General features: G+C 40.6%; 1 protein-coding gene across 2 annotated transcripts in view; it reads right to left on the reverse strand.

Moving 5' to 3' along the window:
- LOC119723804 (integrator complex subunit 6-like) overlaps nt 1-17103 on the reverse strand; it is a 36479-nt gene continuing 19376 nt past the window's right edge. The window contains exons 4-15 of one of the 2 annotated variants that reach the window (XM_038194672.1): nt 16917-17006; nt 15233-15419; nt 14666-14797; nt 10300-10529; nt 9101-9253; nt 8219-8446; nt 6720-6913; nt 6015-6280; nt 4166-4314; nt 3592-3844; nt 2442-2816; nt 1-1682 (exon numbers count right to left, since the gene is read on the reverse strand). In XM_038194672.1, the coding sequence (XP_038050600.1) occupies nt 1423-1682; nt 2442-2816; nt 3592-3844; nt 4166-4314; nt 6015-6280; nt 6720-6913; nt 8219-8446; nt 9101-9253; nt 10300-10529; nt 14666-14797; nt 15233-15419; nt 16917-17006 (2517 nt within the window). In that variant the 3' untranslated portion in view covers nt 1-1422. The remainder of the gene's footprint in view (nt 1683-2441; nt 2817-3591; nt 3845-4165; nt 4315-6014; nt 6281-6719; nt 6914-8218; nt 8447-9100; nt 9254-10299; nt 10530-14665; nt 14798-15232; nt 15420-16916; nt 17007-17103) is intronic. The other variant, XM_038194673.1, reaches the window with a different exon arrangement.

Raw genomic sequence — 17103 nt, forward strand, 5'->3', positions numbered from 1 at the left:
CATCCGTTATTTCTTGATTTTGTTCATTTGAGGGGTGACCAATGCCTCAATCCTGCAAAATCCTCCAACAACCACTGTTAATGCCGATGACACTCAGAAGCAGTGCGGGTGATATCGAGCATAATGCAAGGCTCAATTATGCAGGACTGAACATAAACAATGCTGGGTACAGCCTACGAACTCGACATAATGCATGCTCCAAAATCAACCACCACTTTTTGCCATTCAAACTCACTCCTCCAAAATCCTCCAAAACTGCCTGGAGGATTTTGGAGGATTGAGGGTCAGGGTTAAATCGGTAGGTTGGTTTCCAGGTAATTACCAATGTTCCTACATGCCTTCAATGCACAATCTAATGCTGCAAATGAGAGAGAAAGTGTCCATTACTTGTGTGCACATCCATTAGCCATTAGCCACACAGTCACCTTCACACAACACTTTATGGTAGAAATGATGCCCTGATCACCAGACTCGCATGTACAAGTTATCACCACTGATTCACATGTACAAGTAAAGTTCATTGAACTATGGACAAATATAGTGCCTGCTTGAACTGCTTGAACTTGCTCAAGGGACACCATTTTTGAAGAGCCATCTTGGGAATGGTAAGGATTAAAGAGATGCGACATATTTAATGTGTGGCAAAAATTATTGAAAGTATCAGAAAAGGGCATTGTGGAGTTGGCCTATAAAATACAGGAACAGTTGTGGGAAACAATACACACATTAGATATCCAGTCTGCAGGCCTCATAAACATCCACTAAACTTTTAAGAAGTGTAGACCAAATGAATACAATAAGTTGTATGTTGCTCTGTGCTAATCCAGTGTCATAATTAAGGCTACTAAATTACACGAATGAGTAACATGAAGCTAACGGAGAACAGCGGACTAGAGAAAGCATTTCTTTCTTTTCCAGTTGTCTCTTTAGACAACTGGAAAATCTTCCACCCCTATGAAAACTGAACATTCTCAAAATTATAACATCCTTTTGTCCCCCCCCCCCCACTCACAACAACCAATTTTGCATGTGGGACATCTGACCACCACCACCAACTAAATTTGTCACTGTGAAGGTTTCATTCTGTCAACCCACATACTGCCTGTTGCCTGGTACAACACTTTCCCAAAGACTCTCTCCCAACCTTTAATAACATTTGTCAATTATAAAATTGGCATCAGATCATAGCCATAGAATTGTTTGTTATTCAGCAGAACAAGCCAAGGGACATCAGATGGCGGTCACACATAAATATCATGCCACATTTAATAACAGCTGCCACTTTAAATTAGTCCTCCCAATATACAATACAAGTCTACCTTGTCCAAATCCTGCATTACTTAGCACCTCGGTTCAAGGGTTGAGGTTCCAGACCACCCATATATTTATTAAACGAACAAAATAATCCCATAAAGCTTTGTGCTACCTCGGTGCTGCGGATGCCACAACGTGATTTCTGTTCATTTTCTTCTTAGATGGGGCTGAGGTTACAGCGGTGGCAGCAGCAGCAGTGCCGTGGTTCATCTCATACTTGACAATGGATTGCTGAAATGTCTCCAGCAGCTCGATAAGCCGTCGACGCTTGAAGCGACCAGCCTCACGGATGATGCTGTTGACAAAGAGGTACTTGGTGTCCAGGTCACCCTGGATGGCATTGAGGTGGACGAAAAGCCGGGAAAAATCTGATAGAAAAAAAAAACAAAGATGATGTTCAAAGCTTATGTATTTGTGAAATTGATCAAAAAACCTATCTGGTATTATATGATTAATAAATACTCAGTCCCAATAAGCCACTTGCGTGTTAAATTTGAATAAAATCTGGAACGCTGACTTAATATAATGCTTTGCACGTTTTAACCTAGCATTCTCCCGACCAAAGAGACTGTTACTGTATCACGTGATTCGGGGCAAGCCTTATGCTAGCAACCCCCAGCTCCGGCATGGTCTGGTGTCTTTGTGCCATTCTCACCCATTGTGAACGATGTATTGGTGCTGAGCGTCTCTTACGTAACTATGCAAGAGCTTGCCCCAAATCATGTGATTAGCAACAGTGTCTTTGGTCTGGAGAATTCACAGTTAAAATGTGCCAAGCATTCTGAGCAAGTCATTGTACCAGACGTTTTTCAAATGTAAATCCCAAAGGGTATAGGTTACACGCAAATGGCTTATTAGAAACGTAACTTGTGATATGTTAATCAATTTCATGATAAAATACGAAAAATATGATTAGCATGATTTCTCTACCCTAAGCCACTGGGCATGATTGTTGGGAATAATTTGAATTCTCCAAAATCTTCCACTTGGTGCAAAATCCAATGGCACTACCATTGTAAACCTTGGACAGTTATCATACCCCAATTTCAATTACAAGTTTGTGGGCTCTCCTTTCCTCTACTGGGTCATTACAAAGTGATACAAACTAATGTCTGGCTTTTCCTTACCTTTTCCAGGTTTTCTCACTTCTTTTACGATGGCCTGTTTTAACTTTGAATTAATTTCTGCAACATTTTCCTCGCTGTTCGACCTTTTCACTGTCCGAATGTCAGTCAGCGAGACATGTTGGCCAATCGGCATCCCTGTTCTATTGGCCGAACCCAACCTAGCCAGAAGCTCCCTCTCGACTGGCTGAATAGTTCTCTCCACCTCCACATGATTGGTCAGTTCTGATTCTGGCAGGGGGTGCTGCTCAAACTCCACGTCCTTGGCATTGTTTTGACTCGCAGGTTCAGTGGCAATGTTCATTGGCAGGTTGATAGAGTTCTCTTGAATGACAGGTTCTGATGATGGTTTTGTTTCAACTGCTGGCATCAGTGATCCTGCAAGAATTCAAATTGATTAAAGGTCTCATCCAAATTGCTAATGTCTACAACAGGAAAACCTTTGAACCAGTTTTCCATTCACAGAACTGTTGATTATTTTAAATCATACAGCAAACCTACATTAATGCTTAAGTTACCAATATTTGAAGGGAGTGTCTAAAAACTACTACACACTACATCATTCTGTGTTCCACTGGAGCTTGTGGGATAACTAATAGAACCCAGCATCATGAATTATAGCCAAACCAGTGAAAGCAACAAGCATGAAAACTGCGGCTGTGAACTATGAACAGTCTGCTGTCTGACCGTCCTCACAATAACCATCAGAAATCACTCGGAATCACTCACAGCCAAACGTGCCAACTGGGTCAGTCTTCACCATTGCTAATGGCATCCCTTATTTTGAGTCCCTTATTTTGAGAGACATGGCCAAGTCACCAGTTTATCTTGGCAATGTTACTGATGCAACAATCACAGCTTTCATTTTCATGGCTAGGCTGCACAGTTATTTTTTACAACTGAAATGGCACTACTCACTGAACCTTGTGTTTATCTGAACACCTGAACACCACCACAAAAAGTATCCAAGTTTAAAATTGAAAAGATGAAGTGTCAGTGGTTCTATGAATTAAAACTGTTTCCTTACAAACATTTATGCAAGAAATGTACCCTGCTACCATGCCTGTTAAGTGCCGTCTCAAAATAGGCTTTCTTTGTTCTTGAAAGAGTGCCCTCTGTGATATTAAATCATTGGCACTCAAGTGAAGCCTACCTGATGCTGCTGCATTTGAAACTGCCTTCTGTTTTGACTGTATCAGCTGTGCCAAGGGTTTCTTCAAGATGATTCCTCCCTGTACCCCAGGGGAGGTTGGCCTGCGACTAGGGGGTGCAGTGGCTGGACTCCTTGCTCGCTTGGCAGCTGGTGAGCCTGGCGGTGAGTCACTGCTCAGTCTTCGACGCTGCTGCTGTTGCTGTGGTCCTGTCATGGCCTCGTTTACATCTGCCTCATCCACCATGAACTTTTGCTGCCAACGGAAAAAGTTTTAACACCTCAACAAGTAGGCCAGTTTATTGAAGCAAATTCAACATCTCTACACATTAAGAATGATATATGCTGGAATTGTATCAATTTTGGAGCACGACTTTTTACCATGACATACAAACTTTGCATTCACATTTGGGCCGAGTATGAACCAACTGTCACTTAAACACACACGGGGTCCATGTACACTCAGATGGAAAATGGTCGAGTGTACTCAATGCACACATTGTGTTGTCCTTCACACAAGGCTGTCATCTAGTGAGCAGGCCATCACAATGCCACCTTCTCTTCCTGTTAAACTCACCTTGTCCTTATCTGAGGCCAGCTTGAAGGGGTTACCGAAGGTGTGGAGCCGGGCGGGGGCAGGGTCAGCCTCTCGGAGTGGGCTGGGCATTCGCTTCAGGTACTCCTGGTAGTTACCCATCTCTGCCATGGGAATACTGTGCACAGTGTCTGTTACAGGAACCAAGTAAGATAAACTGAAAACATATATATATAACATTACACAACAACCCGCATTTTGTGCAAATATCCATATCTGGACTGTATCAAAAAAATGGGCACCTTAATGGGTTGTACTTTATATGCATTTTTTAAAAACATTTTAGGAAGTCTATGTTATTTGCCGACACCCGAGGCCACCGTTGCAAAAAAGCCATTTCAGGAACTCTATTACTGTTTAAGCATTTTCTAAACACATTGTGAATTTGAGATGTAACACAGTGTAGCAGTGCATAAATGCAGAGTAGCATGCTCTAATTAACAAAATCAAGACAGAAACAAGAAGTTAGGGAAGCCTAGTAAAGCTAGTCCCACACCAGTCTTAGTCACAAGTGACAGTCATGAAGTAAGATAGGCCAGTGTAAGTCACACTGATAGTGAGTCAGTCAATCAGACACACAGCTACAAGGACACAATACTAGCCCTCTGGGACCAGTAAAAGGCAGAGAATTGACCTCAATAAAACAACCAGTAAGGCAGATTGTTGTGCTTAAGAAAGAAGCCTCTTTCTAAGATAATATCACCATCTCACTCCTTAACATGAATCTCTGCATCAGCATTTAAATTGGCAATACAAAGACTAGATATCAAAATTAATTGGCTATCAAGGTCTATTTTTCATTTTTTATTACACGGGCCCTTCCACTCTCCCTCTAACGACGTTGCAATCAAGTTATCACAAGTCATCATTAATCAACCACAAGTCATGCAGTCTCACATCAAGTGACTAACTAGGAATGTGACAAGGCATTCCTTTCTAAAGCCGGCCTCAGGTTGATCTTGCGACGACACAGATCAGTCGGCGACTGACTTTTCAGCCGATTTATTGCAACCTGAGTGTAACTGCGACGATATTAAGACTATTGGAATTAGTCGGTGCTCAAAAAATCAACAGTCGCAAGAGTAGACATCGCGACGTCCTCACGCGTCCTGCACGCATCAAGATCATCCTTTTTCATTGTGTAGCCAATCAGCACACTACACCGGTGCTCCATGTTCTGCGCAACATCACGCAGTACACACCAGGCGCGCGTCAATCACCCTATAAGGAGATTGTTTAACACTTGTGAGAGGATATTCCATATCATAGCTAGAGGAGTGTTTAAAAAACAATGAAGTAAAACTATCCAACAAAATCGTTGGAAGTGTATAATTTTTGACTTGTGTCGACTTTTTGACTCAAAGGTATTTGTGAATGGGAATACAAGTACATTTAAGACCGCATCAGGGGAATGGGCGCTGATAATGGTTTGAGCCGTACCGGCCAAGCACATAATTATTTCCTTATTTTTAAAGCAGTCATGTGATTGTCTTTGCTGTTGAATCATGGTGGATCGTCGCGTCATGGGTGACATGAGCATGGTTGTGATTATTTTGCGACTGGATGTCGTTTGTTTCAAGAGAATCACACGATTTCTCAGTTTTGTGACCTGAGCATTACTTTTCTGCTTGATGCTGACGGTTCCGTCATGGCGCAAGCAAATCGCAGGTTGACCTGAGGCCTGCTTAATTGTTCATCCACGTTATTTGTGACCTGACTTGTTGACCCGTCAAGTGACTTGTGGTCATTTGTTATAGTGTGTAATAATCTGCCATGTGTGATGTGACCTGTGATGTAACAGAATTTGACTTGTGAATGACCTCAAACTTACCTTCGTTCATAAATCTGGCTGACTTGGACAGGGCCAGCTGCAGGAAATTTGTACGCATACGAACTAGCTGGTCCAGGAGCTCCTTACGAGGGATGTCAAAGGGGTTGCGGTAGGTGCGGGGGCGTATGCTGCGGTCTTTAACATGCAGCGTGTAGCCTGGGAACTCAGTGATGTTGCTGTCAGGCCTCATACTGACTGTCTCTCCTGTGATAGCCTGCAGTAGCTGTTGAAAGTCCTTGCGGGCAGCTAGTGAAGGCATCTGGGACCTGTAGTAGACAAGCCACGTACAACGTTATGGTGTTAATACATATACTAAGAGTATTAAGCCATCATTTCCTTTACTGCAACAAACCATCATACCTGTTACTTTCTACACCACTCCAAACTGCAACCAGCACTGTACACTTTTATGGGTGTTACTGTTACATGTAACACTCAGCAACACTCTTTTTAAACAACTTTTGCTCCATGAAAGAGATCTAAGTAAAATGGCTGCACAATACTACTTTCAGATATCACATAATACTATCATCACTGTTAGTGAGGTTCTAAAATAAGATTCATCTAAAACTTTACCATTGTGTTCTAGTTTATAGCTTCTCTTCGATCATTATATTTCCATTTGAAGTACCATGGGGCTTTTTTATGCAAACACTATTTTCACTATGCAGTACCTCAATGAAAGGATATAGCAGCAACCTATACCTTGGTGTAACTTTGACACCGACGTCACTGAGTTTCTGCTTCTTGGCAATCATGGCAGCCATGCGGTCAGCCTCCACCTTGGACTGCTGCTTGAGACGCTTGAGGTAGGTGACCACAGTGTAGCTCAGGCAGTTCTCCATGCCATCAGGGATGACGTTGGGGGCACCCATCCGTCGCAGGGCTATCTTCAGGGGCTACCAGCAGAAGCAAAGAAGAGTTTTGTAGGAGTATTTTGCAATGTTCTTTTTCGACCCCGTTATTTTTTTTATCAATGCTTTAGAATTGAAAGAGACATAATAAGGCTATTAATGAGCATCTGTAAAGTGTCATTACTTGTTCAAAACAATTATTAGAGTAATGAGTCTTAGCATTGAGCTTTGTGTTTAATTTTGTAAACGTTTAGCACATCTATTAATGTTAAGCCACTTTAGAAATGCTGCCGCCTGCCCCAGTATACATGTACGTTTGAACTCGAGCATGTTAGAATAAATTAATATGTCTGCACAACAAACTTGGCCAAACTGTTTGTGCAATGTCTCATCAAAAAGATCATTATTGGTGTAATATCAGATTAAAGGCTTTGCATGGTGAAGTAACAGTATCAGTGATTATCTTCAAGCAAAACTTGAATCCTAGATCCTAACAGGTATATCCATGGCACCAAGAGCGTGGCATTATCCCCTATTGCACTATAGATCTATATTGCATGGTGTGTATCACAAGCTATTCTAAGATGTGCACTTATTTCCTGCTGCATGCATGTGCAATGATACAACCACTGCAATTCAACCATAGCATACATGTTCCATCTTTACAGATGCGTCAAGTTTGCTTGAAGATAAAGTTGTCCTCTCACTAACACTCCTGGTCTGTGTTCCACATGACATCAGCCCTCAGCCTTGTGGAATATGGAACACAGATGCACTGCTTCATTTGTGTGATACTTGCGCTTGTGAGATAACTATATACTTGCAGAAGCACTGTGTCTTAATTTTACATTGATACTTGCAAAAATGCGCGCTATAAATCGTGTTATTACTACTATTACTGTAATAGGGCGACAGGTTTTGCAAACTCCGTCCACAATAGGGCGATACACCTTATTGAGGCGACAAAATGACTGTCGCCCTTTTATGAAAACGACCCTTAGGACAAGGAATTTTGCTGTCGCTAACCATCTAGATCGATTCCTCATGGTCCAATTAGTATAAATACTAAATTTCGTGGAAAAAAACATAAGGTAAACTTGGGTTAGGTGACAGTTAAGGTTTGTGCACAAGTCTATGGGAAAGTCACCCTACTGGGGCGAAAAGAGTAATTCTTATTATTATTATTATTATTATTACTAAGATATGGTGTTTTTCACATGAAAAAATAGGTCTTCTCAAGGTTTGACTACTGTGCTCAAGCACTTAAATTTTTGAAGGCGCCAAAGCCTAAATTATTCATACTATTGGTACAAATTCCACAACTCAAACAAAAAATCCAATGAACCTCACCCCCGCATAGTAGCTTGGCACCTCACGCAGGTATGTCTCAAAGGCTTGCCGCCACACAAGGGTGGGCTTCAGCCGATGGACCTTGAAGAGATCATCTAGGAGCGGCAGCAGTACTGGGTAATTGTAGGGCATAATGAACAGGTTGACTGCAGTCAGATTGGAGCTGGCTTTGAGGTAGCCAAAGGGATGACCAAGCTCCGAGTTACGACCGCTGTTGGAGACGAAGACCTGTGGCAGGGTGGAAGGAACGAGGGTTGCACAAGGAACAGACAAGGCCCATCTTACCTACGTTTCATTGCTTGGTTGAAAGTAAGCTAAAAATCTCAGCTGACAACAAACCATCCAATAGGCAACAGACTAAAGGCACCACCACTGTACAAAGCAAAATTTGCACATCATTTGTGCTATCACTTAAAAATCAATAAAACATGGAACGACACAAAAACTGACTCCAAGACCAACATAAATTTATTGCAACTGCTGTGTGCATGTACATTCTCCATTGGTAGATTGTGAATGGTACATAATTATTGAACTGAAGTGCATTTTACAAGTCCACCTGCTTTCCTCATCCTTTCACATTTAGAAAGCAAACGTTCACAAAACCAGAGTTGTGCACTTACATGTACTTTATATAGGATGTATTAAACAGCGTTGTGTGCCCAATCAAGAGCCAATCAGATCTTGTCTGATGGTAAGCTGCTCATTCTTATTAACATAACCACAAAACCTGGAAGTTACATCAAAATCAAAGCTGTAGTCCTTCGGAGCATGGGCTGTGACTCCAAGGGGCAGTACACAGCGTTGTATTCAAAGCTATCTTCAGAATAGCATTACAAGGGCCAATACACATGCAGAAAAGTAGCTTTGCACTTTGTTTACCTGCCAGCAAACGTTTGGGTTTCTCCTCTCCAGTATGTACTGGGTCAAAGGTGATGGTTCCAGCTCGTATTTGTCAAAGGGAAGGTTGTCCAGTAGCATCGGCTCACAGTTTGTGCACATGAATTTCACAGCAGGCTGAGCGTCCCGTGGTTGCTGTGTTGGAATATTTTTGTTACTAATTAAAAGATTTTTAAAAGATAATGTCATACATTTAAGCATGCAATAAATTAAATATCACAAGAGCTGTGAAAGAAGATTATCTAAATATCCTTTGCCATCACTGGCAAATGTCACTACTCTCAAACATACATGTACCATGTGCAGCACCAATTTGAGAGTCAAATTTCCATCACTGGCATTTAATCTATGCTGAACAGCGAAACAGAAGATTAATTTAGACTCTGATAAATTATTTGTAAACTACATGTGCTTTTGCCTAGAATGAATGCGTCTTCATGCACATGGTGATCATAACCCAAGATATGCAATCCTAGGCAGGGTTCCCACAGAAATATTACGAAATTCCATGACTTTTCCAGGACAAAATTAGGGCTTTTCATGAGCACATACTGTGCTGTTTTGGCATCTTAGAAGCCTATTTACAATACACTGGCCAGTCATCACACCGAGGCAAGTTTCCATGACTCTTCGTAAAATAACAAGATGCCATGACTCTAAGTGACTTTCCATGATAGTTATACATGCCAGGATTTTCCAGGACTGTGGGAACCTGCCCCTTGTGGTTATGACCAGTGTGTTTTGAAATCTCTAAATTGTGGACTGGGATGATTCTGATGTAAGTGATGAAAATACTAATAGTCCATGTGGCAAAAATTACTTATAACAGTTTTTGCAAAAACGTTTCAAACAATTAAGCTAGCTTTTGGAAATGCAAGTGGCGAACTGAAAAACCCTTACACAAAGAACTATGCATATTTTGTATCTAGGTTACATTTTGTAACAGAGTCCATCACAAGTCCATTCACAAGTAAATCCTAAATTAACTCACAAGTCTAGTGACAAGTAACAGGGGATGAACAAAACCAAGAAATGTTTTCTTTTACATTCGTTTGAATAGTTTTAGACTGGACATGGGGCAGGATGATTTCTGATATAACTGACGTGTGATGAACTAGATGAGTTGTGATGGTCTCAACTATAACACTACTCATTAAAAAAGTGACCCAAAAAACACTCACAAGGGTTGGAGCATTGACATCAGGCCAGAAGGATTCTGGAATAGGCCAGTGGCCTAGGGGCAGTCCTGTCTTGGGATTTGGACGGACATAGATCAACTTGCGACAGTTGTGCCATGAGTTGTCAGGAACCGGGGATGCCGTGTTGAGGCGGGCGTTGTTGTTGATATTCGGCACTGCTAGGTTTGACGAGATAGTGCCGTTCTGAGCCTGGGATTTACCATCGTTTGATTCTGGAAAATTAAATTTAAAAAGGATGGTTAAACCCTCTTTTTTCAACACTATACTTGAATGAAAATCTTACAGCTGTTAAGAGCCACTTTGGGACGCTGGCAAAAGGCTAGCAGAAAAGTTGTACAGGTACTAACGACAGACAATTCACAGTCTGGATGTATATATTCTTGATGTCAAATAGAGATTTCTACTGTTGCATCAATATGATAAGGAAATTCTGTGTCTACAGGTTGCATGCTCTTTGATATTTAATAATAGGTTCAGGCAGATCTTGTGTGTGCAGTACAGCATCTTGTATAATGACAGACTGTGTTGTCCCCGGTTTGTCATGTTTGTGCCAGTGTTGTAGTCGAGACCGGATAGTCCGAGACCGAGACCAAGACCGAGACCTGAAGATTCGAGACCGAGACCGAGACCGAGACCAGCCCCTTCAAGGCGGACCGAGACCGAGACCAATATGGTCCGAGACCGAGACCAAGACCGAGACCGCTGATAATAAATAACAATAGTCGAAATAAAAACACAAGACACGTTATTATAGTTGAAACCTGTAACCTTTCTATTCACAAAGATTACAGACCAAAATTTTGACCAGTGGCAGTGTTGACAAATTGATACATGACACCTTACTTGAGCAAAAAGTAGTTATACTTAAGAAATATGGGCTGCACCCAGTCGTGACAAAAGTAAAAGTTAAAGGTAGATGTTTCATCTGTTATAGGAACTCGGATCCTAAACTCAACAGTCACCCCTTGGTTTCAGCTATGACTTCTAACGGATATTTAAAGATGCAATTTTAATTTTACATTGTGCCTCTTTTTTCCTAAAATAAATATAGGACTTAACTTCTAACAAGACTTGTGTACTTGATTTTAAAAAATGGGAGCTAGAAAATGTTGAATCAATTTTTAAATTTCTGTCATAGAATGTGGACTTGTACATGTAGACCCGCAAGTTGCGAGGTGGTAGCCAGAATGTGCCAGATATGGATTTTAAATTTTTTTTCTGAATGGAATTTTAATTTTTGAGGAATAATGGGGTACTGCAAACTGAGCAGCCAGAAAATGGGGTCTCATCATACACTCTCATGGCAACATGAGTGGTAACTGGTAAGAGTGTGTGAGTTCAATGTTGGAAAATCAGGTAGAAAAATTTACTTTTTCTTCAAAATACTGTCCCAAATTAAAGAGATCATTGTGTGGGGTCGAAAATATAACCAATTTGAAGCACCTCATTTATTATCAGAATACAAAATGCGAGTGATTACGCCCACAGGGGTGGGCTAAACTACACAATCCCCGAAAATGGTTGACCCTTATTGCGTAAATTGTTACAAGTTTATTCTTTGCTTTATGTGCCCGACTCAACAGATAAATGCCGAACTTGTTCCAAATCGTTCAGTGACTGGTACTGCTGCAGCTTTACATGTACTTTGGAGACTTTCCAACGTGCAGTCGAGTCCAAACCGACCGCGATATAAACAAGCTTGATCTACGGGCTAGCAAATGTTTTAACTATCAATTGTACTGAACGAAGTGAACAAAAAGTAATCGATCGAGCTGTAAAAGCTACATATTGCCGGTCTCGACCCGAGACCAGCCAAAATATCGAGACCAAAGGGGACCAAGACCGAGACCAAGACCGAGACCACAGCTTCCGAGACCGAGACCGAGACCGAGACCAGCAAAAAGTGGTCTCGAGACCGGTCTCGAGACCGAGACCGAATTACTTCTCTATTTTTTCTGGATCCATGCACTAATTAGCATTTCAACTCCCGTTTTCTCCCATGCACAAAAAAATAAATTTGGACTTGAAAGATGCAAACTTTTACAATGTGACAAGCACACTTTACGAAGACACGGCCAACAATCACAAATTCAGCAACACAATACAACATTGCATCTAGCATGGTTATGATACAATGCACCAACATGTAAAAGAATCTATAAACATGTACACTGTACATGTATCTATTAGAGCAGAAACTGGATACTGCAGTAAATAAGGAGAGAAAAAAGAAATGCCATGTTGGCTTGAGCACTGTTACAATGCCAATCATGCATGTACTCTTTGGACAATTTTGGACATTTTATCTTGAACTGTTTGCACTAATCTACATGTACCTTGACTACTATCATTCCTGTACAACACGTATGCCAAAGCTAAAAACAATGGACTCCATCCATGTTCAAAAGAGGGCACTCTTAAGGACAATGTGCTGGTTTAAATGTGCTTTCACCACATGTGACCCTCTAGCACAAAACCAGTCAGAAGTCCCACGGCCATATTTTGAAATACAGATGACCCTAACCCAAATATGCCTCTAAACCTGTTTTCCAGAGAGGGCATTACCTTATGTGGACCTGGCTGAGTTCACATAACGTTCACACAACCTGCGTTATGTGGACCCATTTTGTTATCAAGTCCACATAAAGATGGTAAGGTTGGCACACACATGCATACAGACATACACACAGAAGGAATACACTATCACAATATCCCCCTCTGGCTTACAGCCACGGGGATTAAAATTGGATGTGTGCTGTATCATACGCATGCAAGAACTATTGCATGCCCATGATGCGTTCTTCACTGGCTCGCCTGAGTAGTCCACACAGCACAATCTTTAGTTCTATTACATACAGGTAAGCTGTAGTCAAATCCTCTTCTGAATCCCAAAATATACTGAACATGTAAGGTTAAATGAAGTAATCACGCCTGCATTTCTATGTGTGACAGATACATACCGGTATGTACATGTATATAAGCCCAATGGGTTTCCAGATAATCCCCCACTCAAAATTAAATACAGTCTGCATTTTCTCAAAATTCTGAATGAAAGGAAAAATAAACACGAGACCTAGCCATCAAAGCTGTGTTGACTCAATATACAAGTGAGTGGAAATTGGAATATTTGGACACATAGCTTAAACACAGATATGAAAGACATGTACCGGTACCAATACTTGCAACTCGTGTCCTTTTGAAAATTATTAAATATTTAAAGCATACCTCTCAATCCAAATGCATGTACTCATATTCTACCAACAATCAAAACTCACATACTAGGACCACTGTGTTCAGTTTCTAAGGTTTAATTCTACTGTACCAGTTGAAAAACTGCTGGACTTGGAAAAGGATTCGACTTCAACATTCAGCAAAAATCTGTTCAAGCTAATGCCATGATAAATGCTGTTTGCTTACTACCAAAAAAGGAAAATCATTTGCCAATGTTTCATACTTTGAACAAACTATTTTGAATACTACAGTATTATCCAATCAGCAAGTGGGAAGGGAGGGTACGAGAACAAAAGGTATGGTAACCAGACGATCAGCCTCGTCTTTCATGCCACGACACACCACTGACTGACACTTAGCAAGACATGGCACCAGCTACTCACCCGATTCGGATAATTTATTGTTTGACAGTGCGTTGCCAGGGACGAAACCATTAACTGGCCCTTCCCCTTCTTGCGGCATCGGTGACCTTTGACCCGACAGGTGTAGTTTGACTACAAACCCAAGAACAAACCACACTCAACTCCGGATTTCAAAACTGATTTGTGTTTATCAAAAAGGATCATGGCCATGCTCACTGAACAATTGTTTTGTTTGCAATTGTTTGCACTTGAGTGAACCGTTGAGGTCAATATTTCTTTTTATTCCATTTTACTTTAGTCATCAACTTGCAATATTTTCAGTAAGTCGAGATTGTATATTATGACTTCCTTTTTTCACAGAACGCATGCTTTGCCTTGGACGAGATAGGCCCAACCAGGAAATAAAATAAATGCACAAAAAAGAGGAAAGTGTAACACACTTTGTAGAGCACTATGTGCCCACATGTACCGTATTCCCATAAAATCTCACTAGTTTTCAAGGTCAACTTGTATGCAGTATTGCAGACCAAGAATAAAAGCAGTCTGTTGCCCAAAATGCAGGGTCCAAATGTCTGGTACGTTTGTGTGTTTCTACCGTAGAAACACCCCATTTACAAGTGGTGAAAGAGATTTAACTACGCTCGTGATAATTTTTACGGAGAGTTTTCATCTCCTTTTCCTCAAATTTTCTTCGAAATTATAATTTAAATAAAATCACAGATTGTGGAAAAATCATTTAGGGTTCATAAACCTACCATCGTTTGATTGCGAGACAGGATCAGACCCGACCTTTTCAAAGTTGACCACGACCCCATTCTGTACCTTCTGCACCAGGGACTCCAGACACTGGTTGAGGGTCTTCATAGAGGTCACGGCGTAAGAACGACCTAAAAAGATAACAACACTCAAGTTTAAAAAAAGAACATCTGAAAAAATTCATCTTTCCTGTTACAAAGGTAAGCATCCTTTTGGGAATGTGCTTTCACTTTACTGTGTTCCCTATGAATGATAAACAAAGAACATGCCATTTTATAAAGGTGCGCACAAATTTGGACCAGCTTTCTTGACTGGAAATGTGTCTGATGTTCCTATTGAACCAGTTCAATGTGTCTGATGTTTCTATTGAACCAGTTCAATGTGTCTGATGTTCCTATTGAACCAGTTCAATGTGTCTGATGTTCCTACTGAACCAGTTCAATGTGTGTGATGTTCCTATTGAACCAGTTCAATGTGTGTGATGTTCCTACTGAACCAGTTCAATGTGTGTGATGTTCCTATTGAACCAGCTCTGGTATTCTCCATGTTGTGCATTGTCAGCTCACCTCCTGTCACTTCGCACATGGCATTGATTGGCGAGCCATCCACACTAACCATAGACCCACTGCGGTCGTTGTCCAAGGGAGCAGTGCCGGGTATACGGAGCACCAGGGAAAAGAGACGCTGGTCCCAGCGAAAGGGCTCTTTGGTCAGTTCACTGCCGGGTATGGCCATGCTCATTGGCAGTGATAACTAACATGTACGGGGAAAAAAAGACAACATAAGAAGAAATGCCCCTATTTTGCAATTGTCAATAGACTGCACAGCTATTCCTGGCGTTTTTGAATACACATTTACAAAGTAAATGATTATTAACCTACCTCCTTGTGCATTTATTTTGAGAGGAACCTTGCGAATCCTCCAAAATTCAGCACTGTGCAGTAATCTTATACCTCGTTCTTTGTACATGTACTTGAACAAACAGGTGAAAATCAAGCCCTATGTTCAGTAATGTGGCTGGGCCGTATTTCCAAAATCTTTCAAAATCCTCTCAACTTCCAAATGGCATGAAAAGGATTCAAAGGATTTAGACAAAATCACTCCAAAAACAGAAACTATAGAAAATAGGATGAAATATGGGTCATTCCACCGGGTTGGGAAGCAGTGCATGTTACATCCATATATTTGGTTATATTATTAAAAGTATCAATGCATTCTAAACAATTGCTTAACATAATATTTGTCTTAGGGTGTTTTAATATTTGAGAAAGTTTGAAATCATTTGAAAGTACTTTGACAAAAATATGAGCAAAAATGTATTAATTCGGATGTAACATTGACACCGTGTCAATGTTACATCCAAAAATTCATTTTTGGCCATATTTTACACGTATGTAAAATGTTACCCAAACTGACATTGCATATTTACAACTGGACACCTAAGCACCAAGAAAAACTTTTGTTTTGGTATAGTCAGGGTTCAAATATGGCAGAAACAATACCTCAAGTGTGGATGTAACGGTGTAAAAATCACTCAATGGAAGTGTGACATTTGGGTTTACACCGTGTAAATGTTACATCCACACAAACAAGCTATCATTTCTGCTCCATTTGATGTCTGACTACCATAACAAAAGCTTTTCTTATTGTGTTGCATCTATAGTAAGAAGTACGCAAAGTAAATTTGGGTAATATTTGGCAGAAATTTAAAAAAAGATACAAATGTCATATGTGGACGCAACACTGACACGGTGTCAATGTTACATCCAAAATGACATTTTTTGCTCATATTTTTGGCAAAATACATTGAAATGATTTCAAACTTTCTGCAGTAGTGAAACACCCAACAACAAATATTATGTAGAGCAACTGCTAGCAAGGCATTCATGCTTTTCTTAATATGGTCATATGTCACACTTTGTTCCCCAACCCGGTGGAATGACCCATATACAAACTCAAACTCAATATCAATTTTCTGTTATTTTTCTAAATTACCTTGGATTAAGGATTTTCATATCCTGAAGTTGGTTGGATAGCCGATGCGCAAAGGCATCCATTATAGTAAGTCCATTAAAGCGTGTTCAGTATACAAGCGAGGTTTTTACTGGCAATGGGTGAAAGTGCTCCAACAGAATGTCTTGGTCCTTCCATTACTGCATGAATATTATCAAAACCTGCCCCTGATTTTTTGGTCATCAAAACTGACATCAATTTAAACTATTTTTTTTTCAAAATCCAACTACAATTTACCTCATCTTGTACGCTGTTGTTGTTTGTCAGTCTATGCCCGTCTGTAATTGCAATAATCATTGCTGGCTCAAGGTAGAATGGATTGCGACCCTGAAAAAGCAGTGAAACACAATAAGACTTTGGTGGTCATTTCATGTCGACGAATCCAATTTGAATAAGTCTTAGGAATAGGAACCCAACAAAAACA

The sequence above is a fragment of the Patiria miniata genome, unplaced genomic scaffold (assembly GCF_015706575.1).
Source record: "Patiria miniata isolate m_02_andy unplaced genomic scaffold, ASM1570657v1 HiC_scaffold_17, whole genome shotgun sequence".
NCBI classification, from domain to species: domain Eukaryota; kingdom Metazoa; phylum Echinodermata; class Asteroidea; order Valvatida; family Asterinidae; genus Patiria; species Patiria miniata.